This window comes from Sparus aurata, chromosome 22 (genome assembly GCF_900880675.1).
Source record: "Sparus aurata chromosome 22, fSpaAur1.1, whole genome shotgun sequence".
Classification (NCBI taxonomy): domain Eukaryota; kingdom Metazoa; phylum Chordata; class Actinopteri; order Spariformes; family Sparidae; genus Sparus; species Sparus aurata.
In genome coordinates, this window is record NC_044208.1 from 14,778,250 (window position 1) to 14,806,118 (window position 27,869).

At 40.8% G+C, this 27,869-nt stretch overlaps 1 protein-coding gene across 1 annotated transcript in view; it reads right to left on the reverse strand.

Moving 5' to 3' along the window:
- The window catches only part of rngtt (RNA guanylyltransferase and 5'-phosphatase), a 100,507-nt gene that overhangs the window by 13,253 nt on the left and 59,385 nt on the right, over positions 1-27,869 (reverse strand). Inside the window, exons 12-14 of the mRNA XM_030406042.1 lie at positions 23,569-23,637; positions 7,459-7,559; positions 85-151 (exon numbers count right to left, since the gene is read on the reverse strand). Of these exons, the coding sequence (XP_030261902.1) occupies positions 85-151; positions 7,459-7,559; positions 23,569-23,637 (237 nt within the window). The remainder of the gene's footprint in view (positions 1-84; positions 152-7,458; positions 7,560-23,568; positions 23,638-27,869) is intronic.

Here is a 27,869-nt window from a genome sequence, read left to right on the forward strand (position 1 = left end):
TAAAGGTAGGCTGAAAGGGAGCACAGGGGGCCTTTGACTTGGCGTGAGGATGAATTCAACAAGACAACACATTTATTTTCTCACCTTCATATTTGCAAAGGGCCTGTCATAGTTTCCGACGTAGAGCAAGCCGACAGTCTGCGGAAGCAACCTAGAAAGACAAAAAGATCATGGTTAACACCCACAACACCTTCAGCCTCAGAGAGTATTTGAGTGGTGACAATGGTGCAAAGAAATCACTCTACACAGCATTCATTTTCCAGCTAGTAACAGAACAGCAGAGATGTGAGATTACACCTCTCTGAGCCCTTCTGTCTCTCTGTGAAGCTCGATGTTTCTAAACTTCTAGATCACAGTATGAGCACATTCAGAGTCAATAATGATCATGTGGAGCATATACATAGAGACTGAACACAGTCACAGGCATTTCACAGCACTGTGAGCCCTCAGCACAGTTCATTTAGAATATATTAGTGTTTACATGTACCCAGGGTTCATACAGCTTTTTAAGAGTACATTCAAGAACTTTCAAGTAGACTCAAGTTATTTAGTTCTATTCTCAAGCAAGTCCTGAGTCATTTTTCCTTGGGCAGGTCAAGTCAAGCCACAGATTGTGTCAGGTCTACACGGAAAATAAAATAAACACAAACAAGTCATTTGAGTCATCTTGTCTCACGTCTATTCAAGTCGCAAGACTTCAAATACCAAGTCTCACGTCATAAAAACAGTGTCCACATTTCTGCTTTCAAGGTACCAAAACCAAACATCTATAGACTCGTGAAGCCTTTCCTATCAGGTCTTAACTTAAGAATGCCTGTTTTTTACAATATTCCTTCATAACCACAGCAATCAATGTATAGTGTTACTTAGTTTACAGCATGTTTTTATCATGATCATTTACTGCATATGATCATTTGGTTGTTTATTACAAATATTTTTGGTTTTTAGTGATTATGTTGATTAAACACTAGACTATTTTGTAATGGGTATTATCAAATTCAAGCTATATTCCAAACCTTTTTACATATCCCCATGACATTTCGAAACTTCCCTGTGTACAATCCCTGTGGTACCACAGTCTTGTGTATGTCTCTCAGTACCCCGAGCGTGTGCAGTATTTGTGTCTCATCCCGGAGATCACGCCCAACAGATGTCTTAATCACACACTACTCTTTGCCTCCCTCCATCAAAAACACCCCCATGTGCCCTTTGTTATTTCCAGACACTATGTCTGCCATTTTGTGTACCATGCCTACACGACCGCCGGTACTGGTTTCATATGAGTTAAACATTTTTAGAACGGAAGTAAAGGGGGCTAAACTGACGGCTAAACAACAGTGCATTTGCGTAGTCTGAAGCACCCCATTCAGAGATTTCAAGAGACCATGTTTCCATCCACCCGAGCCCCTCCTGTGTAATGATAGCTAGCACGAGCAGGAAGGAAGCGGCAGTAGACATTAGGAGAGCCAAATAGCCATGCAGTGATGGACATGTCCACTCTAGCATTGGTTCTATTAATAATCTGTGTGTGTGTCAAATGCGTCACCAAGGGAATTGTACCGATCATGAGTCAGTTATCTAAAACATCAGCAAGATAAATAAGACTTTACAGAAGGGAATGGAATAGGCGAGAAAACAGATGAGAGCATATGCAAGTGCCTCAGAAAAATAGACTTGTGTTGAGACTCCTGCCGTTTCACTCCAACTTCACTTCTTTTATTATCTAATTTCAGATGAATAAAAAAAAAGAGAGAGAGAGAAATAGCATAACAACACAGACAAAAATAGAATCCAACACAAGGGTTTTGTTAGAGCAATCAAGATGCTGTTAAATGTCACTGCTGCCTTCGAACAGCATGAAATCAGACCTGTATTACCTGACAGCTGGACCAATATGTCGAATTAGTTATAAATCCATAGAGGCAAAAAACTTTGGAAAAACAACCTTGTATGGTGCAAGAAACAAAGAGGTGGCCAAGGTGCAAATAAAGATAAAACTACTTTATGACCTGGGCTGAAGGACGACAGTAAAATATGGCAAATGTGTCTTATATATCAACTCACTGCCTCAATATAACACCTCAGGAAGTATCAGAGCCAAGGTTGTACTTTCTTTTTTTCTATATTCTATATTTCTGCTGCCATGAAAATGCCAAATGCCATTAAAGGCAAAACTATCAATTAATTGTATCTAACAATTATTGCCTGTGTAGCCAAGCCTGATACTGCTTATGTATCGTTACCATCAACATGGGAAATGTGGTTTATTTAGAAATGCCACATGTACTGCCTTGATGATGTAAAATGAATAATTCACCTAAAATATAAATTCAAGCTGTTCAAGAATTTGGAGCACTGGTATGTATCCACCATATTCACGTGAAATGTTTGCTAAAATCTACAGTGCTCTGCCGTTGGAGGACATCACTAGATGTCAGGAGGCGGCTGTAGCTCAGGAGGTAGAGTGGGTCGTCTAGTAATCGGAGGGTTGCTGGTTCAAATCCCCGGATCCCAAAACTGTATGATGAGCAGTTGGCACCTTGCATGACAGCCTCTACCATCAGAGTGTGAATGTTTGTGTGTGTGTGTGTGTGTGTGTGTGTGTGTGTGTGTGTGTGTGTGTGTGTGTGAGTGAATGTGACAAGTGTTGTTAAATGCTTTGAGCGGTCAGTAGACTGGAAAAGTGCGACAGAAACAACAAACTACACTCAAAAATAAGGTTCACTTTTCTTTTATTCCTCAGTCTGAGGAAACAGGCTTGGGCTAACAAGAGGTAAAGTATGGTGGTACCTCTCTGTGACATTGGGTGTGTCTGAAGAAAACTTTTGTGTGTATGTAACTTATGTATGTATTTGTATGTAAAACTTTTGTTTTATGATCAAAATAATTTACTCCCTACACACAGATCAAAATGGATCATGGATGGGATCATTTTAAGGCAGGAACACACTGGCCCAACCGTTGGACGTCTGAAGCGTTTGGAGAGACTCGGACGAGGTCGGGAACTAATATGTTTGGTGTGTTTGGCTCTGTCGGAAGCTTTCGGAGCCGTGCGGACGTTGTCGGATCCGACTGAGCATGCGAAGTCTGAGGAGGAGGGCCGTCGGACGTCTGAGCCATTGGATCCTCTGATTGGTTGTGTGCCAGCTGAATGGCCGTTCTGATTGGCGGTGTGCTGGCGAATCAGCGCGATGTGTGGGAGGGACGGAATACTGTGTGCGCTTTGTTTTTCTATGTACTCCGTTCCGTCATTCCCCGTTTTCATGTTTTGCAGTAGTGGCACGAGACTAGTTGTTATGTCCGTTCAGGACGAATTAATTTGTTTAAGTTTGGTAATGCCTTGCTGCATGTTTAGTATGCAGCTGTTTTTTATCGGAAATAGTTAAGTTTTGTTTTGATCGATAGTAAAGAGAGTTGCGTGCATAAGGTTCTCGTTTACAACTCACAACACAAGCACCACCCGCTTATTGCATCTCGCGCAAGCGCAGAATGTACACGCTACTGTGGCGTAGGCAGCACGTCGAAGCGGTGTGTTCAATGCAACTTTTCTGCCGAACGGGTCAGACAAGAGGCAACGGAGTGGTCGGAGAGTGGTCGGATAAGGCAGTTGGACGTCTGGGCGGTGTGTGGGGGCCTTTAAACTCAAGTTGAAGCATCAAAGGAAACATATTATGCTCTTTTTGGGCAACTGCTAGAACAGGTTCACATGCTTTAATGTTCAAAAAACACATCAGTTTCCTCTTATGGCAGCATTATATTCCACCTCTGTCTGAAACGCTCCGATTCAGCTCCTGTCTTTTTTTACACCCCCTTTCTGAATAGAATCCCGGTCTGCTCTGATTGGTCAGCTCACACATGCCTGAGTCAGCACCACTAACAACATCAGAGCAGCTGTGCTCAATGTATTTTTACGTGCCAAACTAGCACGTATAAATAATGTCAATGTGTGACATGGTGACGCATTGTGATGTCACAAAGTCACAGATTAAAGGCGGGGCGAGTGAAGAGGCGTTAACGGAGCAGTGTTTCCTGTGGGAAAGACGAGCTTCTATTGGTGTGGATCTTTAACATGCACAAGAACATATAAATCACTGAAGGAAAGGAAAAAAGGCGAAAAAGGATCAGTCTCAGAATCCTGAGTGATCTGGTGCTTGTCATTGAGTTTTGTGGAGATTTTACTGTATACTGCTTGTGCTTTTTAACAAATACATTGCTGGGTGTCATCTTTCAATGGATTTGTTGATTATGACAGAAATACAAAATATTGCCCACACCATTCTCAAAATATGCTGACAGAGTAGCGATTAGGACATGCTGCAAATTAATATGGGTATCACGAATAATAATTTAGGCTGTGAACACAGGCCCAGTACGAATTTAACAGTGGAGCAGTTAGACATCAAATTCCAAGATATGTGCATGCTGGAGTTCAGGCTACACTCTGCCTGTGATAACGCGCCAACTGTAGACAGCCGGGTCATCCATGCACAAATTCCAGCAATCTTTGTGTCCGCACAAAGAAATCCATTCACAGGGTTCAGAGTCTAAAGACAGACTCCGTGTGTGTTCTGCAGGATCTTTAATGTTTGTGCTGACAGCTGAAAGGCTGCGGGCAGAAGCACTCTTGACATTTCAGATCCATTTTCTCTGAGTTACCTGCTAGTTTCTTACACAAATCCTTCTCTGCAGCGTCTCAAAAACGTCCGTGCCAGTTGTTTGCATCTTACGATCGACACTGAAGAAATATTTTAGCTAAAATCAAACTTATGACAACATGCAGTCTCCGTGATGGTTTGAATGTCAATGTCACCCATGGCGATGCAGTTGAGAAAAAAAAATAAAACTAAAGAGCATTTCTCACATGTTGTTTGCTCAGCTTGCCTGGGGATCCTTTGCACAAAAATATGGATTGGGATGGTGTAATGACATTTGAGTCAGCAGAGGAGAGAAACCAGTAACAAGATGCCTGGAAGCTGGCCTCTAGAGAGCTAATCCAAACCAGTCAGTTAGTACCATTTTCATCTTCTGGCTCTTCAAACTCACGACACAGCTAACGATGATGTTGCCATTAGTCATGATCTCTTCAGAAAGAATGCTGGCTCAAATTATCCGTAATTCAAGCTATCTATATGATACACTCAAGACCGTTCAATTACACGACTGGGAGTGGCTCAGGGATGCTTCAGCTTTCCTTTTTTCTCATGTCTTCCTGCTGTACAATAAGCACTGTCTGTCTCTGTGCTCGCTCTCACTGAAGGTAATAAAACTTGCAAGGCTTTATGCCTCTGTGGCACACAAAGACGTGCTCAAGGATTGACTGTGTGGGCTGATGAATAAACAGTTGTTACCTTCTTAGATGTCTGTCCATCTCTCTCTCACACACACACACTCTCTCCCTCTCAGACAGCAACCAAAGAGAGATCTGAATACCTACACCAAGACAGAGAGGTCTGTTGAGTGCTCCTCTGCCAGCAGAATCCATCTTTTGGGGAATTATCTGAACATTTTCAAACGGCAACAGTATTCGTCTGTGTCCTCCCACGCACAGGGAGGAGTCAAGATGCGGACTAGCTGGCCTGCTGGCTGGCTTTGGAGTAGAATGAGTGGCTGTGCCCTGCTGTGCTCCTCTCAGTCTGTTGTTGGTGATTGGTTGCAGGCTCATGGCTACAAAGCTGGGACAGTCACTAAGGTCACCTGGCTCTCAGAGGAAAAGGCAGCATGACCAGAATTCTCACTGCTTTTGGTCTGTTTGCCTTCACTCAGACAATACACACACACTGAGCTGGAGGAAAAGCACAAAAAGCAAAGAGACGTGCATTGTGCTGTGCACACAGAAAGAAAAAGCAAGAATATGAGTCTTCTGTCCTGCTGGCTGCATTTTATTTTATTTCATTGTGTCAGTATGCTAAAATTAGCAAATTAGCACTGAAGTACAGCTGAAGCTGATGATGATGAAGCTTTGCAGGTATCAAAATGTTGGATGAATAAAAATGTGACATTAAATCTCAAGGGGTCATCAGAGTCCAAAATCATCCTGAGGGGAACATTAATGTCTGTACTGGTGGTCATCGATCGCAACTGTGAACCTCACGGCTGCACTAGCGGAAAAATCTAAGGATCTCTGAAAAAAAAAACGGCTGAAAATCCATTCAATATTTGCTGCTATTTTTCACAAGATGAGTGAAAAATGTACTTTAAGCAGCAGGTAGTTCTAGAGGAAAAGAGTTCCTATGATTCAGGTGCTGGAGACCATTTACTGTTCCACAGTTCATGGCAGGTTGTAACCAGCCGGTGGCGCTACAGAAAATACTAACAATAACAGAAGTCATCTTCTAGGGACGACAAATTTCTGTGCAAAAAATATAAAGGTCACCTGTACAATAGCCGTTGAGATATCGTAGTGTCGACCAGTTTGACTCACTTGATGTTGACAGTGGGTATAAGCCGACTATTTCAGGCCCCCCCCCAACACGTGCTTGTCTGAGGGGTGGAAAGACGGTTTGTTGTGCTTGGAGGTGCGGTAGTTGATGGAAAAGCAAATCCAGATGGCACGGTTTGACTCGAAAAGTTTGAGTCGAAAAGCCTCATATACTGCAAGGTCACCGTCGCTTCATCCTCGGCTTAGCGCTGCTTAGAAAACTGTGATGGTTTAAAGAAATAGTAATGACCCAGAGCGTTCTTTTTCCCAATAGCAGAATGACAGTGGGTGCAGTGATCCAGCGCGGCGGAGTTCTGGTCTATCAATGTAAGATTAAGACCAAAATGACCAACTGATAGATGTTCATTACTATCCCAAGAGCCACAACATGAGCATCGCTAAAAGTTGGAATCTTTCACACTGGACACAAAGTGGTTTTCTTTTTATTAATCAGTTCTAAAATGTACTGCATCGAACTTTTACGCAACTAGTTTCTTATTCATGTCGGAGACACATACTCATCCAAGGGCTGTAATAACCCGCAGGAGTCAATTGTCTTTTCAAGAATAGGATTTGTTTTCTGCAGAGTTCCAATGTTTACCAGGGTAAGGGGCGAGGATGAGCACCAGTGGGTCTGAATAATTTATGGTGCAGAGGATAATAAGCATAAAGTCTCAGAAAAAGGGCAGTAGTGTTTTTTTCTTTGCACACATAAGTCACACAAACCAAACATAACACTTCGGGGATTGGAGACAAAAGACCTCAAAAGCAATTACGGTGAGCGAAATGAACTTTTGCACACTATGACGACGTTACTGTAGGAGGAATTGAACCCAGAGGCAGAAAGGAAAGATGGGACAGTAAAGAAAAGATTAACGTCAAAGCAATTTGTTGGATTTCTTTGATTCAGAGCATGCTTTTGATGCCGACACACATAGCAACCCGACATGTTCGTGTGTGCGAGTGCTCCAGTGTGTCGCAAAATGATAGGTGCCATTAGATTTAACAGGCAGAGCGTTTCCCCGGCAACAATGACTTACCCTTCTCCTCCGACTTTGGTGATCTTGAGGCGAAAGTCCACAGAGTTCAGGTTGGGGGGCTTCCACTTGAGGATGTCATCACACCTCCCGGCCTTGTATCTCTGCGGAGACACCAAATTGCGAGAAATGAAACAAGGGAACAGTTGTTCATTTCTGTCAACCCATAACTCTGCAGATGGCTGAGTAATTTGCAAGCTGAGCAGAATTCTTAAGCAACAGTCACAGTTAATGACCCTCATACAAATTAGGCTCCATTATGATACACTGTTGGTATCTAACTATCTAGAGCAGCAAGACATGAAAATGAATTGATCTTAATTTAAAAATTAGTCTCTTGGTACCAACGTCATGAAATGCAAACAACAAAAAGGAAGCTAATTAAAGAATTAGCTAAATAGCTCCACATTTGAAATGAAATGATTATAAGGAGACGGTTTAACGGTGGGAGCACAAGAATAGATCTGCGAACAGATTACAGGCTGACAAATTATGATTCAACATGATTCCATTTTTTACATCACTACTGCTTTCGAATGAGCAGCAACATATGACACAGCCACACAACACACTTTGATTATTTATGCATTGCCTGACATTTCAGAGGACATGAGACAGGTCCACTGGATCATGAGAAATGTAAACGCATGACGGGTGGAGGCGGGAACAGATGATCAGACTCAGTCACTGTCAGGTTGCCCGGTAACAGAAGTCTACTCCAAGGGAATGTGTTGAAAAGGAGACAGGATTCCTCAGGAGAACCTGCCCTGTCATAGCTCAGGACCAAATAAGGGGTTCCTGGCCCCACCCACATGTGGCCCCTTGGCAGAACTTTAAAAAATAACTTGAAATCATCATCTGCAGGGACAAACATACCGCCACTTGTCAGAAAATCTACTCTACTCCTCCACACAAGGTCTGGTGTCTGAGTTTGGCACGATGTTGGACCTGCTGAATCGCATGAAAATGTTGCAGCATGACAAGCTTTCAAATGTTTTTTAGTCATTTCAGGGTCAAGCCCAGTACCCAGAATATTTTCTCATGTTGTACAATTCTGCTGCCTACATTTAACATCTGATGTCAAAGTTCAGTGTCACTGTAGAACACAATGGGCTTTGTAAGCTTGAAACCATAGGAATTGTATACTTTGTTGTCTGACCCTGTCTTAAGGCACATGTGTTTATACCCATAAAATAGTCAAAGACAAGTTCTTTTTACAGGAAATACACATACAACTATCTAGTCCAACTATCAAGGCCTTTTAAAAACCTACCCAAGTAATATATAAACAAAAAAGATGCTTCATCTTTGAGTTGTGATGTTGGTTGTTTGTTGAGTTTACCTGCTGTTATGACTGCATCTTGAAAGGTTTGCACCAACCATTTTCTTTTACTCTGATACCACTGAGCTCTCTTCCTCTTGCTGTCCACTAGACTACCAGGACCATTAAAATATCTGTCAGCATAACTGCCACTTAATTATTTCCTAACTGTATGCTCAGGGGCTGTCTGGTGTTAACCAGTTGTGCTTGTGTTTTCCTCGTGGTTGGTTTGAAAAGACAAACAGCCAAGGTCGGAGCTGTTGCAGCGGACTGTGAGCTGTCCCGGTAAACACACTATCACGTTGGCAGCTGCAGCAAATCTGGGGCTTGAGGGTGGGGTGGTGGGATGAGGTTTGTGGAGAGGGGCGGCAGGTTAACTAAATGATTTTTTTCAAAAAGTATCAATATATTGACATTTATGATTCCAAAGAATCATGTATGTCTCTGTTCAGGGACACATGGTGAAAATAAAATGATCTGAAGCACCAAGACCAGGTGGTAGACTACAATGCTCCAAATATGAATGTATCTGCAAAGAAGCTTCATTCACGCACGCACGCGCACGCACACGCACACACACACACACACACACACACACACACACACACCTGGCAGCACAGAATATCTATACAATCACAATGGTGTCAGGTCAGTAAATTGACTACATTTATATAGCATTTTTCTAGTCTTACTGACCACCCAAAGAGCTTAACAACACAAACCAGCATTCACCCACAGAAAAGAAGATCTATACAGCACAATCATCACAGTTTCAAGGTGGGCACCCAAGATAAGTAAATGAACAGCATTTAGTGTTTACAGCAGTTTTCTAGTCTTACCGAGAGCTTAAAGTGCTCTACAACACAAGCCAGCATTCACCAATTCACACACACATTCAAACATTGGAGGCAGATGCCACCATGCAAAGTGCCACCTGCTCATAAAGAGCAGTAACCATTCACGCACTCTCACACACCGATGGCGATGCCTTTGGAAGCGATTTCAGGTTTAGTATTCACACGCACACGCAAACTGTCCACCAATTCAGTATTCAACCAAAAATTAAATACAGTCAGGAATTCTCCTTCTGTTCCTGAGTTATGGTGTCCATCTGTTGGTAGGGATGGACAAGCGGAAGACATAATGGCCATTGCAGAGGCATTAAATACATTATTTTTGACCAAGATGAGGTGATGCCCAAAATGATTTTGGTTGGAATTAAATTCAATGATTAAATTGGGTAATAATAAACTGACTTTGTCCTGTGTAAAACGAATGGAATGGGAGTGTGGGGTGTCCTGCTTTGTCCGCAGCGGAGCTCTCTGTGTAGGAGGCGGCCTTCGTGTGCCTTTGAAACCAGCGCACTCCACAAAGGCTACTCACCGCCGTTAGCTGGAGAGCAGGGAAGGAGGGCATGTCTCTTTTGAAAGAGCTCGACTGAGTACATCTTTTCTTCTTAAAACGTGGGTGTGGAAAGGAACATTATTCAATGCATTTAGTTATGCTATGCTGCACAGGCATCAAAATAACCTCTTGCAAAATGATTTTTTCCACTTACGCAGTTCTGAGAGAATGAAACATACACATGTGTCTAGTGATTAATAAGAAAGACTTGAGATATCTCCAAATTTGGAGTCAAACCTCACCATGCCCGGTATGGACAGTCTCTGGAGCCCAAGCAGGCTGCCAAACTAGATGCTGGAAATAAATCGTGCAAATGTCTGACATGGTGACACAGTGTGATGTCACAAATCACAGAATTAAAGGCGGACTACTGATGAGGCGTTTTAGGAGCAATGTTTTCTGTGGGAAAGTGGAGTTCCTGTTGGTGCGTACTTTGGAATTTTTAACTTTTTACATGCAGGAGGACAGACCCAGTGTTTCCCCTATATGCACCTAGCAGTGGCAGACCGTCACTGCTAAAATTTAAGCGCCGCTGCTGAATTATTATTTTTTGTTTAACGAGGAGAGAGGAGACGTGGAGAGTGGGCTCAGTCTTGTCACTTCAGAAACTAACGTTATATCATTTTGCGCTACGGACGCTTCATATCCAGGTCAATCACACACCTGTTTGAAGCAATTTATGAAAATAAATCACGAACCACAGTGGGCCACCTATAGAGACTATGAAGCCTGTTAAGCAATTTCTTACAGAAACTTTGCAAGCGGTCTCCTTCGCTACATACATATCTTCCAGATATACCATTACCGTTGATGCAGGCGATGCGCCGTACTAAACTCCGCTATTCCGTGCCGTGCCGCGCTGTGCTGTCTCTCAGCATACACCACAACGGAGGTAACGTTAGCGGCAGGTTTGGAGAAGGTGCAACAACAAACTAGAGTTTATTTGATAATGTCAGCACAACGATTTTAACAAGCACCGGGTAGATGTCAACCATGAAGCAAGCAACACTGATCACAAATTCAGGATTATCATTTGGGGTAGATGGATTTGTGCCGACTCCGATTTTGAGTGGCGTTCCAGTGTACTTTTTCTAGTAGGAGGTCCTACTGCCTAGAAAGCAGCATTACTATTTGCGAGGGCCACTGTAACACATGAAAGCTGTCAATCTCAAATTACTGACAGATTACTTCACAGAGGCACAGACCTTTTGGATTGTTCTAGTATTTGTGTTATGTGATTTTACTGTATATGGTTGGTTGTTAATATATTTTAGTGAAATTATTGTGAATAATTGTTTTAAAGATTATACTTTTATTGCGTTCAATAAAAGTATATTTTCCTAAAGCTTGAGACACCTCATATGTAAGCTAGACAGACATTTCCCCTGCTCATTACTGAGCACAAATGTACTGTTATGTACTTAAGCCTGAAGAGCCCCTCTGGTGCCGACATAAACATAGAAACCTCCCGGCAGGGTGCACTTTGCTTTTGCACGCGGGCAAACACTCACCTCCACTGCTACAACTCCATCCTAGGGGAAACACTGCAGACCTATATAACACACCGAAGGAAAGGAGGAAAAACAAAAAAGCGTGCCACCTTTAAAGGCACAACTTTAAGCAGGTAACCCTGTTGTAGGGAAATGCAAATGCCTGCCACGCTAGGCTGACCTGTCGAGTCAAATCGAGCATCACGTGTGTGGAACCTCCCCGAAGTGTTCTTTTGAGCGTTGAAAAAAAATCTCCATCTTCTGAACATTTCTTCCACCACAGGAAAAACAGTTTGGTTGAGGTGTACCTTCACTGTTGTATAGCATTAACACCACTCCTTTACTACCCAATAAAACAAAACAGTCCACCCCAGAATATCTGCAACCCCGAGGATATGTTGAGGCTCGTTTCCAACCTTGCATGCTCAACCCGACGGAAATCTGTTTTAAATGAATCCAAGCCGGCAGAACCATAGCAACAGCACCATGAAAACCCAATCAGGCTGCAGATTATATAAATGAGCGACCTTCAAATTCATTCCTAAATGAAAAGTGCCGCCAGTTGCACTCTCACTCTCATTACTATTGTTAGCCCTGCCAATAAAGTGACTTCACATACAAAACAAGAGCTTCATTATTGAGGCGCAAAACAGACCTCCAAACCCGACCTTGCAGTTGGCAACACATCTCTCATCTATCAAATTCATTTTCATGTAATGATGTTCCATTGCTTATAAATTGCCTGCTGTTTCAAGTTAGAAATTCACAGGCGGAGGCTAAGAAAAACGGAGGGAGATGCACAGTGTGAAAGCAAAAGTGCAGCTGTGCTGGCTTCCACAATACCTTAAAAGCAGAGCATAGATGCTAGAACAAGTGACTTTAATTACTTTTTTTAATTTTCTCTTAAAATTATACACTTTCAAAGGGTCACTGCAACCAATTTATAATTTTGTTTTAATACAATACAAAATAGTATTAAATCATTTGTGGTTTTGTAATATAGCCACTAAAACTTCTATTGTTGTCCTGTGTTTGACATTCATCAAAAAATAAAAATTCATGTCATTACCTTCCCACTCATCCCCATACCAATGGAAAGTCAGCTGAAGTTTTTGTAGTCCACAAAACATTTCCGGAGGTTCACAGCAAAACAGTGTTGCTGTATTCTCCTGAACCACTGAAGTAGACGGGGACTTGCTTTAAAATGTTAAAAAACAACAATAAATAAATAAAATACATAAATAAAATTAACTTGTTGGAGGTAATAGAAGTCAAAGGCCTGAGTTCAGTTTGATTTGAAAAGACATTATTCACACCATTGACGTCAGCTCAAGCTTGTACAGCTACTTCAGAATGGGTGACGAGTTAACGCTTTTAGTTTATTAGCTACAGTGAAACATTCCTCTTATACAAGGTGTTAATAATATCTTTTGGAATCAATTTGGGATCTTGAGGTCCTTAGAGACTTGGATTAGACTGGACGAGTTGTGTGGAGCCATTTTAGGTTTTTTGTTGATGTTGTTTTTACATTTTAAACAGGCCAAATCTATACACCAAAGTTTTCTCCCAAATTTTTTTGTGGACTTCACACGAGTTTCCAAAGGCATGAGGCCGAGTAGATAATGACTGAATTTGCATTTTTTTGGGGTGAGGCTATCCTCTAAGCATGTGAACAGAATTTTGTTGTTGTGCCGCTTAACCATTAAAAATAATATTTAAAAAAACAAGCACTGTGTTTATTTACTAATATTTTCCCTGTCGCCCGGGATAATACACACACCTCACAGTCAGGTGATTTTTCCATGCAGACTATTTCTTCTATAGGAAGTTGTTGTGTATTTCTGTATTCTGGGTGAACCCTCCCCATCCTGTTTCACTGGCAACTTTTGTCTAACTTTCTCAGCAACTTGTATTTGCTTTCTCCTTACCTCTAAAATATGTTTTTCTTGAACTCCATCTTCTTATCTCTTGTTTAAGAATTCTGGGTATAACGACCTCTTATAAAATGTGTCAGCTTTAAAAAAAAAAAAAAAAAAAAAAAAAAAAGCCTACATGACATAACTACAGGCATCATCAGTAGTTCAGCTGTGCAAGCAGGGCTCGGCTGACTCTGCAGTTTGACTAAACCTTTTTGGTGACAGAGATAAAAACTCAAAGTAGTCCACAAAACTGCCGACTAAGACTTTATAACTTTCACTAACGGGTACATTTTCAAAATAGCTCGATTTGGACACAGAAAACACCAACAGTGTTCACACAAGCCTGAATGTGACATCAAATTCCTCTGGAAACCTGGAAACTTCAGGGATACCATTTTAATGAAACCACTATTGGCATCAAGTTAAAAAAGATATGTTTACTGTGGCTGGTAGAAACAAACTTAAGATCTTTAGCCCTTACTTAGTCACATATAAGGCTACATATTTATTTTCTTGCTACAGTCTTTAGCTGTAAATCCCTTCTGCGCTGTGTTTACGAGGCAACAACTTTCCCCCACAAAACTGACAGCAGCACAGAGAGTGACCTCGGTAAACCCTTCTGAATACATAATCAACCTCTGTTAACATGTCTCCCCCCATTGTTTGCCTGAGCCTCCCTTAGATGCATATGTAACAGGGAGAGAGGATGCACCCCGCAGACACTCACACAGGACGACACAAGAGCTGTGACTGCAGCCTGGTATGTCTGCTCGATTAATGCAGCACAAGTGTTCGGGGCAAGAAGTGTCACAATAGTCTACAGCTCTCTGATGTTCTGCAGGTATGAAGATGAACATGTTCACCATGCATGTTTAGCAACTTAGCGTTGCAATAAGCACACAGTGCAACTGAGGCTAGTGAGTATGTCTTTAGTTTTGCGTCTATTCAACCATAAAAAATTGACATAATGGCAGTTATGGATTGCAATTTAATTACTTAAAGGTTGAATATGTAATATGCTTATTAAAAGCTATATTTTTTCAAAAATAATACATCCACGGGGCGTTTAGAGGGGCGCAGATTAAAAGTAATGCGTTTCCTTGAAAAATTATATTTAGTCTGAAATAAATCATTTAAGAAATTTTGACGGGTTCGACAATGACTTCCTGTTTACATCGTACCAGCCAAATAGCGGCCGGCATTTCGGGTTGCCAATTTCGCAACCTCTGCAATGCTCGGCAAAGCTCGGGACAGCTAGGCTGACACTGGGTAAAATGGCGGAGTCTGCAAGCTCTTCAGAGCCCCAGCGAACGGTGCGTTATCTGTCCCAGCAGCTGAGTGCACCGGAGAAGAGCAAAAACCAGAGTAAATATCGGTGAAGCATTCGCTCGATAGACTCAGGTAAAGGATTTCCACGGCAACAAACCTGGCAACCCGACCGCTGGAATAACTTTTTTGTTGTCGCGACTACGATCTTGAGACACTAGATGGCGGCATTCAGCTCATATTCCATATTGCACCTTTAACAATAACAACTGATTATCGGTTAATCATTAAAGGGGCACTGTGCAGTTCTGGAGAAGAAACTTAAACTCAATTTTGAAATTTAAAATTTTAATGATGTTATAATACCGACTCGAACATATTTATTTTTCGAAAAAATGTAATAGACAAGTTGTTCTCGGAGGAAAATAAAGTCCCCAGTACAATGGGTGAGGCTAGAAAGGTGGCAGGATCCACAAAACATAAACAAAGTAAAACAGTCTAAAATTGTGTTGTCCTTAAAGGTCAGTTTGTTTATTCAGTTTACTCAGTCATTAAAAACAAAGAGAATTTGTTTATTCAGTGCGTCAGTGAAGATCTTTCATGTTTGAGGTTTTCCACTAGAAAACTGGTTGTTGGCAACATTAGGAATTAAAAGAACTGGTCAAGTAACATCAAGTTACTTGAATAATAAACAAAATAACACATTAATTATTTAAGCTTTTAATAGCTGAGTTGCAGTCTGTCGCTATTAAACAACTGGCCCATCAAAATCTCACCCATAGTGATGCAACTAAACGGCTAAAATGTAAGCGTATTGAAGGCCTTTTTGGATTTCTAAAATTACGAACTACTTGTATGATTATTAAATACAATTCCTCATACCAGTGTGTTGGGATTTTATAGGATTTTTATATTTGATAAGCAAGTATTTGTCATTTGTGACAAGATACTTTTTGATGTATTTGTGTTGCTCTCTGTTCATTCATTTTAAATAGGTTAAATTCTTAACAGTGATTAATCAATTAATGAATAATCATTAACATCCCCAATGACATTAGAGATGAAAAGATCAGTTGCTACATTTCAAAAGATACACTCCTGCCAAAAATGCTGGCCTCAATGTTGTGTCAGTTTTTCCCCCATAGTATCAAAAATGGTATCAAATATTGATAATTCTCAAAGGATTGAAGTAAGAAACTCCATACTGCATAATGCGATTTATTTAAGGCCAAATCGCCCAGCCCTAGTGCTTATTCTTCGCTCCTAATTTTCTAACACTTGTAAAATGCAGTCTAGCATAGCTAAAAATTGCCATTTACTCTGGAGTTTCTAAGATCAGCCTTCCTCTAAATACCGTAAGAAATGTTTTGACTTTTCTGGGAAATGAGTAATAAATAAATCACAGCTACTACACACAAACATTTAAAGAGCAGTCCAAGAGCAATGATACGATGTACAACAAACCCAGGCAAACTCTGGCACCCAGCGAGGGTCATAACAAAAGGCTGATTGTCTATTATTGTACACGTACCAACACGGATGTAGGGAATGTGGCATATTATCAGAAGCCATATATAATAACAAAATATAAATAAGTGTAGTTTTATTAGCTTGCTTAAAGGCATGCATTGGGACAAATCCTTTAATAAAATGTTTTTCTCAATCTCTCCTTTCAATATATTTTTTGCTCCGAGGCAGAATTATTGTTTAGATGTGCTGCAGATTATAGATGGAAGGCTAGAAAGATCTAATAAGTTGGTTCCATGGAGAAAAGCTTCCTCTTACAGCTCAGACACACTGGCCCATTACTTTAAGTCTCAGGCTTCAGCATGAATGTATAAAATGGTGTCTTTTGTCTGAGAATAAACAAGGTTGAGGGTTTAAGGAATGGGGGGGGGGGGGGGGTAACCCTTGAGATAAATGGTCACATATTATTATCACATTCTCAGAAGAATAGCGAAGCCCACGTGAAATGATTATACTGATTCATGAACTGGATACAATGCACAATAACCAATAATGTGACCTCCCAGATCATCTTTCACAATATGATTCAGAACTTCATTGGATCAAAACTGACATGAATCGCACCTTCTTGGATTTTTGAGTGCGGATGAAATGATTTGAGGAAAAAAAAAAGCGTGGAGTGAACAAATATTCTTCTTTGTATTCTTTGATTACCATCTGGAGCGCTCTCCCATAAGCAATTCAGCCATCTGTGGCAATAGTTCTGTTAAAAATTTAAAATCATTCTCATGTTTCCGAAACAAAGAAAAACATTCCAAGGACACCATGTGTTGGTTGTGATAACACGCCCAGTAACTCCGGGCTGCTGCAGCTTCAACCTTTGTGCTAATAATAATGGACAGTCAGAGCAGCAAGACTCCTGGTGAGATTAACCCCGAGACCACCCTAAACCCATTCACACAAGGAGAGATTAACATGGCACTGTTTGGTGTAGCGATTGACAAAATCAATGACTTTGGAAAACAACTGCTGTGTGAGGCAGTGTTATTGGCCCCCTCTAAACATTAAAGGCTGGTAGTGGTGTTTGCGATACAGGAATTCAACCTCAAGCGGTTGCATTTGCTGTAAACTGCTGTGAATGAGCCTTCAGTATGAGAGTTATGTGCTTTTAAAGTGAAATCTTATCAAATATTTAGTTTAGTTTGACGCGGACATTGACCAAAGGATTTCACACGCCAGCAATGATGCCATGTTTTCTCTTCTCTTATTGATACCAAAATGTACACTCAGACTATCTGTACAAACTGACAAAAGAGGTCTCTTTGTTGCAGAATGTGTCTTTTTTTTCTCACAAACCAAAGCTGAGCTGAAATCTTTCATAACTCCAAAGTGCATTTTATTAACCAAAAGTTTATCGTTATGAAGATACAATAGCAATCCGAGTTTTCTGAACCCCTCTTTTAATCAAACTATGTTAAATGTGTAGCAACAAACCTAGGAATCCAACAGTCGCTTCAGGAGCTGTGTTTGGGAATAACGGAGCTTTGATCTAAATGCTAACATCAGCATGCTAACAATGACAATGCTAACATGATAGAGTTTAGCAGATGTAAGGAAAGAAATCTGTCCAAAAATGTTTGACCTGATCGTGATGTCTTATGAAAAGTGAAAAGATCCTCAAAGTGATTACATCTTTGAACAGGACATCAACATCTGCACCAAATTTAATGGTGTTTCCCACACATAGACGTTACTTGGCCAGGCTCAAGTATATTAACAGCCACCTAAGTTGCCACCTAACCATACTGTTGTCCAGCATGACCGATACTTGTTTTTCACCAACATGAAACCAGTTCCTGATCTGAGCATTATACCCAAATATGAACTGGTCTGGAACCCAAAAAGTTTGTTTCGGCAATTTTGTATAGTGCCAAGTCCTCCACTGATGACACATTTTTGATCACAATAGTTCCGCTCAAAACTGGTGGAAATGCTGGTTCGTTAGAAAGCCCCAAGATTCCAGTAATATTCAACACAACCTGTTCAAGAACCAGAGTTAATTTGGTGGTAGTGTTGTCACTCAGCAGCCCAGGAGAACAGACACTCTGACGTCTCGCTGACACTCAGTCCTGTCAGTATCTATTGGCCAATACCCCCATTCCTACCATCAATCTGACTTCAGTGCAGTTGGTCAGTTCCTTGTTGCCACCACCTCAAAATTAATATGAGAAACACAATAAAAAAAACATCCAAGTATCTCTGTTCTTTAATACTTAATGAATTTAGAAAAATAAAGCAACTAAACATAATTCATTGCTAGCGAGGGAAAAAACTGCTCCCACAAGCAGAACATCAAGTCTTCAATTGTGGGAGGTGGCGGTAATAGCTCCCCCACAACTCGACACGATAGCTCTTGCTGCTCGGCATCCTCCACAAATAATAGCTTATTTACATCGGCTGACCTGTGAGGGAAATTTCAAACAGGAGCCATGGTGGTCAGTCAATAAACCAATGACAGACTAAAGGTAAAAAAGGGAGTTTAAATTTTAAAAAAGGTGCATTAGTTCAGTTCCCTCCACAACGTCAAACTGTCCCCTTCTCTGCCTCAAGTCAATGTCCTTAAATCTCCCTAATAAATTTTTAATAACCTCTACAGATAGAGAACTCGTCAAAGACGACTTTAGTCTCTTGCCATCATTTCTTAAGAGTCTCATAAAATGGCGATGCTGAGGGCTATAGAGGAGGACAAAGCAGTAACAGACATTTTCAAATAGACCTACCTACTGGGTTAGTCATTCCTACTTGCATTAAGTTATTACTGTGTTTGTTTTGTGTCTGTCACCCTGCCATCATCAGGCCTGTGGTAGTTGAGCATTGCTGTTACACTTGAAACTCTTCTCTTCTGCAGTATCTAAGCTCATGCAGAGCTCGTTGTGATGATGTCAAGGTCACTGTAACACTGTTGTTCTCATTAGCCGGGGTAGGTTAGATGGATGTGATAAAATCTAATTTAAGTAATTAGTCTTGGTTTATTACAAACCTAATGCTTTGGACTTTCTCTCTGTTTATGGCGGATTCACAGTACCAAAACCCTCACAAGCAAGCTGTTTAATTGTGTAATGAAAATGCTGTAATAGGAAAGTAAAGCCAGACAGTGTTGCATAATATTTTCTTTTGTACTTTCACATCAGATGGCCGACTATTTACATGATCATCTAGTCGCATCAGACGTGCCAGCTTTTATGACCCGGTCCATGCTGCTGAACTTCAAGAGTTTGGAGAGATTTCCGCCTCTCAGATTCATGACAAAAAACATTTAATTTGGACCCAGATTCACTATTCAGACTGAACACAGGACAGTTTTAAAGCTAGGGTTGTTACGATTATAGGAACCAGCAACTGCAAACTAAATTCTAAAAGTAAACAACAGAACAAATAAATAATATAATAATAACACGAGCCTCTGACAAGCTAGCATGTTAGCACTGGGACATCTTGGCTGCACTTTCTCTACCACTAGCGACTAGCTCGTAAATACCTTTGACAACATATCTGTCTAGCCTTGTGGAAGACTCTGGTTATTGGCAAGGAATGCAAAGCTTCAGGGGCATGTAGACATTTGGGTAGGTAGACTGACAGGCCCAATCTTTTCATACGGGCCAATGAGGCGAATGGATGGGCTTATTAGACGCCTGCAACAGCTACAGTTGCTGGATTTATTTCTTTTGTTTGTCAGAGCATTTGATTTATTGAATGGTTAGAGATTTTCTACAAATAAAACAGGAAAATAGAATCTAGAACAGCACTCTGTAGAGTGCACTCCCCCTCCAAGGCCAAACAGTCCCCATTCACTTAATCAAGCCTTATCCAGTGTCAAATAACATATTTAAATCCACTAGATCAGGATTCGTACTGGGACCCACATAAAACTGTAGCCTGATTTTTTTTAACATCACGATCCATTTATTACTCTTTGAGATATTAACAAAAATGTAAAGAAATGCTCCATCTCGCAATGTTAAAAAAGTTAGACAAAAATCCTAGGTCTGTCCCTTTATCCACGTTCACACAGAAGTGAATAAGTGTACTCTGGGCTGGGGACCCATCCTCTATCCAAGTTTTTGGAAATCCATTCAGTCCTTTTTTGTGTAATGCTGCCAATGAACCAACCAACCAACCAAAAAAAGGGAGACAGGTGAAAGCATAACCTCCTCGGTGGAGGTAATAGCTTATCAACCCCGGCTTTAAAGGGACACATGAAAAATCTTTGGTGGTCAATTCTATTAGGAGCAGTAGATCACTCACAGCCTTGCAGGGTTGTGAAAGGACTTCCATTCAGTTCAGTCATCAGGAAATATTAAACCAGCCAACAAAACAGAAGGTTTGAACATGGACCTGTCCACACAATCAGATTTCTTATTGACACAACATTTGCACACTGATTCTATTCCCGCTTGTTGACGAGCGTTCATTTCAAAACTGTAAAAAGCACCTGCCAAGACAAATCACAAACCCTGGTTAACACTGTATTCCTAATCCATGACTCGGATGGGCTGATGCTGTCGCAATTTCCTCTGTCGGTTCAATAAATGCCACATCCAGAGTGGCCACAGTGCTTTCAACACCCTTCTCTATTGCTCATGATCCATCAGATTCACTGAGGCTACAAAGGGAAAGATGACCAGAAATCAATGATGATGGCTGCATCAAAAAGGAGCAACCCCCAGTGCTGTAAATCCAAAAGCATTCAATAGAATACTCTTGCAGTCTTTGCAGCTAAAAATTACACCACTGATCATACCCTATTTTTACATAATTAATTTCTCTTCCTACAAACATACTTTACAATATTATTCCCCCTACGGTTTGCTAAATTAGAACTGTGAAAATAAGAAAATGAAATCTAATTAACATCCCCCAGAGAGAAAAACAGTACACAAGCACTTTTCTACATACAAGCAAAAAACAAGTACAAGACAAGCATCACAGGGAGAGATTACATTGAACAAGAAATGAAAGAGAGTGGCAGGAGTTGCAAGCACCTGCAAAACTAAGATGTTTATGCGGGGTTATTGATCACGACAATGACGCCCTGGAGAGACGTCTGGATGCAGATCCCCTCTGATAATGTTGGGGTAGAGAGAGACAGAGAGAGTGCAGCTGTGTAAACCTGCTGCCTCCTCCAAATTTCATGGCCGGCTCTCTAGACTGCTGATGCTATCTGATACAGCTACAGTCACGGTTATGCAGTGAATGAGGATTACTTTACAAATCACAGAAAAGAGTGAAAACGGAATATGCTCAACAAGCAGAGGGAGAAACACAAGGACTGTGACATTTGGAGGAACCAGAATAAGAAAGATTTAAAGTGTTATTTGGCTTCAAACAACCCAGAATCATCCTGCCTGTTAATGTGACATCTGTTAACTTTGTACCTAATCCATTTAATAGTCCTGGTGAGATGTGTTAAATTTGAGGTGGAGCATTAACTTGCTCATAAAAGCATTAAGTTCGGTGCAGTTTGGGGCCCCGAATACCCCATATATTTTCCCATCCCAGGTGTTCCTGCGGTGGTTCTTTATGTTATTCTGATGTAAATCAACATAATGACTGCTAATGAAATGAATTACACACAGGTATGCAAAAAAAACAGCATCCATATGGTTCTCATTAAAAGGGAGATTTTCTTAGAAATGATCTCATGATTAAAATGTCGCCTGCTTATTTCCTTCCATGGAAATTAGCTCCATTAAAAGGGATCCATTAATCTATGTAATCATCAGTGATACTGGAGGAGAAACTGGGAGAAATCATTAACTAATAAAAGAGCTTAAAACCAGTGAAAAATATTCACCTTTACTTCTATCTAGTGTGTAGTAATGTACATTTAAGGCACATTTATAATTTGGAGTGCAAGTGTAATTGATTGCTCTTAATTACCCTTTTTTCAGGGTATCCCATTCTCTTGGATGTCACTTACAGTCTCTGGTTTCGGTATCGACTCTAATGTCATTATTATTTTTGGAATTGCTTGAGGGTTCAATTAAAACATGACCTCCCAATGGCCTCAATTAGTATACTCTGTTGTACCTCACGAATAAAAACACTTATATGAGATTTTTCAAGTTGAAAAGCAAGTAAACAAGCCATAAAAGGCAGATGCTTCACAAAATGGAGACAGAATACAGATTGAGACACAGGTACTTAAAATTCCTCTCACGTCATAAATGTGTTTTTCTTGTTGTTACTACAATGTTTGAGCTTCTCTGTGGAGACTGATGTTTGACACTTGAAGGCTGTTTTCACATTCGATACTGAAAGTGTAAAACTTCTCCGTACACATTTCAAAATCGAATTTTTAGAGTCAGGCCTAAACTTACTTTCTGTATCGTACTTACCTGAACCCGTGCTTAATCTGTGGAACCTGTATCGATATCTGAAACTTTAACTCCCTAATATTGGACTCACCATTGACCCCCCAAAAATTGATTTTCAATCAGGCTCTAACGTAAATGAACAAAGACCCTTTCTACAGAACACAGAATGGAACTGGACTGCTTGGTGGAAACGAGGCTTAAGTTTGGAAGACAATCCCGGTGATGTCAGACTCGTATTAGAGAACTTTTGATGCCTTACTTCATGTGCGGGGGGAGTCTTTATTATACACAGAATGTGCAAAAGCTGAGAATTAAATGCAGAAGCATTATTCAGGCAGCTGTGACATATTTCTCAAGCAGCATTACTGTCAGTAGGTACTATGGCTGTATTGAGCTTTTAATCCATTCCTCAAAATACCTACCAGTTCTATTCATGCACAAATGTGAGAAAGGATATTTCTTTATTTCACAGTGGAACAGAGGCCGCTTAGTCCATCACAGGAGATGAAAAGAGGAATAACATCACTGTCACAGATAAAAAGTGATTTTCTGCTGTTCTACCACCAAGTAAATCAGCACTCCAACCAAGGCCGTTTCCGTTGTAACACAAACTGCCAGTTTCACCGTGCAGCCTCTTACAGGGAGGCCTGTGTTTATGTGAAGGCATGTAGGAGTGTGGCTTCCTTTACAATAGCAGAGGGCGAGACTGATATGGAGAGTGACAAACGGCGGGTGGTAGTGACAAGCTGTCCGACTCTTATGTAAGAGCTCGATGGGAGAAAAAGCTGCTTGCTGACAATCAACCTGTGGCAGCATGGCAGCAGCTTTGAAAAAAAATGACACATTGTCATACATAGATGGACGCTTACCCCGCATGGCTGGAAGATAAGCCCGTCGACTTCATGGCTGACCTGGGACGTGAAGCTGCCTTCCAGTAGCTGTAAAACAGGAAAAAAAAGGAGGAGAGAGATTCAGTCGAGCGAAACTGATAAATGAAATGATGGGTGGCTGAAAGCTTTAGCCGGGACACACAGGATGATATTGATTTATAGAGTCAACTACAGCTTTTGAGTCTGCCAACATTACCGAACCCCCAGAAAAGCGAATAAAGTATTGAGTCTCAAAATAACTGGAGGGCTTACTCTCGAAAAATCTGAGTTACAGAGTTACAAGCACAAAGTCAGATATCTTGTTTTCATCCAGCCAGCCCTGAAACCGAGCAATAATCTCTTTGATTGATAATGCATGACTCGGAGATCAATATCTGTAACTTGACAGCCCAGGGTTGAGGACGAGAATAGCAGCAAATCATTAAGTTTCCTGATGGCTGGGAAGGAATGATTTCATCTCTCCCATTAACACCAACCACCAAACACCGAAATCACGGCTGCTGCAGAGAAAAGGAACCTCCGGCACCGTATTAGACGAGGTATACCCAGGAGACGCGGCAGGGCTACTGTACAACAAAGGCCCATTTTCTACATCATGAAGCACATCGGCAGCCTCGGCAACAACAGCAAGGACACAAGCGGCGCTTTATTTAAGAGAGTGCTTTCCTTTTTGACCTCCCTTTCATATAATCCCTTGCACCCCCCTGTCGACAACACATTCTTACAATGGAAAATGAAGGGTACTGAAGTCAGTCGTGGATGTGTAACTTCTTAAAAAGTTTACAGCCACTACATGAATGATACAATTCCACAAAAACCAAGTGAGAGTGAGAAATCTTGCACCAACTGTCTTTAACTCAGTTTTTTAATCCCGGAAAAGATTTTATGGATTTGATTTGATTTTTGATATGTACTATACTGATCGATATCAGCTGGTACTATAAAACGCAGGCTGAAGTAGCTATTTGCAGTTCCTGTTTGCAGAGTGCCCGTGGACAGATACTGAACAAATTTGGTGATTCTTGGGTTAGCTCTGGCAAGTTATGAAGAGCACTCATTGTCACTGGAGGCGGCGATACCCTCGGGAAGTCTAAGCGAATCATGTCAGAATGAGTTACGCTCCAAGAAGGAGTGTAAATATTGACACACTTCTCCCTTTTACCCTTACGTTAATTCTTCATAACAGGGTTCTGCGTAAACTTGTAGCATCAATAATGCGATGTGCAAATCGCAGGACAGGTGATGTTAAGTAAGGCATATAATCCCAAACACACCCTGCCACAGTTTTGTGCCGAGTTAAACTAAATGGAAATGGACTTGCGGGATTCTCATTTTCCATTAGTCTGTTGTATATAAACAAACTTTAAATTTAACATCGCAGACCAGGGGAATCGAACCAGCAACCTTCCCGAAAAGAAGACACTGTCTCTCCCCCTGAGCCACAGCCCCTCCACCAACTGTGTGGACATTAACAGACCTTCAATACTAGAAACAGATACACTCACATAAATGCTGGGATTTAATTCAAAACACAAAGCAGAGAGGCAGAATTGTACAATGCAGAGAATTGTGTGCAGTCAAGTATGAAGAGGCCTCTGTGGGCTTAGAAGGAGGGGACAATGTGATGATGCCAGCTGAGGTTAGCTGAACGCTCCATCTTCAGTGTTATTTGAAAACACAAGACACTGAAATCCAAGACCTTCGAATCAATGTTTTGAAATTGAACACGAGATATGAGATCACACCGCAAGTGCATGGTTATTCAGCCGCGTCTCTTTCACCAAAATAAAAGTTTGCATAAAGTTTAATGTGACGTTGTGTACTTTGTGATGGATTGCCAATCTAAACAGAGTTTGGTTCTCTCCTGCGCTGACACGAAGAGAAAAATCTACCGCTGCTGCCTGGAAGTTAGGAAATCAATCCTGAAAACGTATCACACCTTGGAAAATGTTAAGCTGTAATGTAATGGCAAATGCCAAATCTAATATATGATTGCACATAACCATGCAGAGTGGAATGTGTACACTTTTTAAAGGGTAGACATTAACGGAGACAGCAGAATAACCATCGATTATCAGTTGCCCACAGAGAATTAAGTACCTTCTCCGCAGTTCCTCACGCTCTACAGAGCGTTTTAGAGTCTTCGGCTAATTGTTTCTGTTTCGTTTTTGGCAACTTTATGTCAACCTTTTAACGGCGTGTGAATCAGTTAATATAGTTTGAAGACAATTTCCAGAAACACCTTGTATAGAAATGGGAAAAATGTTGAATGAATTGGATATTTTTTTACATGCTGTGGAATAATTTGCAGAAAATGATGAAGAGTCCCTGGCAGTCACAGGAGCTTCATCATTATTTTGTGCCGTTATGTCAGAAGATGGATTACTCAATGGGCCTGGGGGGCAAAGGCCCAGGAACCAAAGGTGTCGGGGAGCCCCCCTGGGTCATACCATCTATTTGAAATGATGGTTTTCTTCAATCACAACACAGGAGACTACCACAAAGAGACACATACTACCATGAAAGACACAAAAGTACTATGAAGAGGCATAAAACTACCACAGTGAGACAAAAAAGGACTACGAAGAGACACAAACCCTTTTGAAGAAAATCAAAATGACCACAAAGAAACTGTAGTCCAATTTTGGTGTACACAAAATCTGTTCAGGTCCAGAGGAGGTAATATTTTCATGTTTCCAATCATTTGAGTAAAATACCCTTCAAGTAATCTTTGCTATTCGGTATGTTCATGCAGAGGGTAAATATATTTTAGGGAGGCAGGAAATGGCCTTGGTCAATAAAATAGAAAGCGAATGCATTAGTGCACTGCAGTGGATATCAGGTATCATATTCAAGCCATCAAGATGGACCACAGCAGATAGTGATGCATTTCAGCCATACAGGAAGGTACTGAAAGGTGGAATAAGGTTATTGTTCTTAGAGTGGCCTTTTAAAACATATAGTAAGTCGTCTCCTGGTCTGAATGAGACAATAAAATAAAATGATTAGACTTCAATTAACCATGCCTGCATCTCTTCACTGGCTGTCCACCTCTAATATTTCAATCAGCTGGCATGTGAGGCCACGTGAGTGTCTGCTGAATAGGAGATAGCGAAGTGCTCGGCAGATATGGAGACCGTAAACAATCATCAGTGCCAAGACACTATCACAATGCAGGGGGAAGACAGATTGTCGTCGTCTGTCCTCATGCTGCTTGGACACTGACCAAATTATAACCTCAATCACAAATAGAGGAAAGCGTGTAATATAACATAACTACATTTGTACTTCATGCACGGTGGGTAAACAGTTATCTCCACAGCAGCACTGCAGGCTTGTGAGAGACGGACTGTGAAAGATGCCATTTACTCGTGCATTCGGTCTAGAATAAGACCAAATTGGTCTGTCTTAGCTGCTTGGTCAATCTAAGATGACACACTCGCTCTCAAAAAATCTCTTTGAAGTGAAGAGAAATTTCTGTGTAATACATCAGATAATATTTGCTGCAAAGGAGGACATTGATTCAGATTTTTTTATTTTTTTTTTACTGAGTGAAGGTACAAAGATGCTGGCGTCACCCCGCATATGTCTGAGTTATTAGTTGAAATATATATAGAGGAACTTAGGACGTCATGTCTAGAATACAGAATTAATAGAAAATCTTCAGGGAATGGTCAAAGACAGGCCTATTTAGCAGCTTTTCTTGAATGGCTGGATTTGAAATAAAGTGAAATAGTTGATTTCACAATTGTTATATTTAGTTTCTTTATATTTGATCTACTTTGATTATTAGTTTTCAGTTTAGTAAGGTGTCAATTTACCTCTCCTAAATTCCCTCTATTTCAACAGACTGGGTTGAAGCTTTTTTAATTAGTAGGATCATTTCTGTGCTTGGCAACAGACATAATTAATGAATGAGCCAATTAGCTGACTAGAAATTATCAAAGGGACAAATTTAGGTTTTAAAATGGCTAACAAGTTCAGCTTCAGCAACATGTAGAATTCATTTACTTTCTCATAAGATATTAGCAAAGCAGATTTAAATAACAAATAAATGAACTGTGCACTGTTTACATTCATGTTTCCTGGCATGCTATGCATCATGGATTTCCATTTATTGAGCTTTGACTTGCACTCATTTAATCATAACATCTTATTGTACCCTGATCCTCTGCACCGGGCGAAGAATTACATAATGTGGATATTAATTTGCTATAATTCAAATTTTGGTTTGCAGATTTTTCTGGAAATTAGTTGAAATTTTGTATGACCTCTGGATG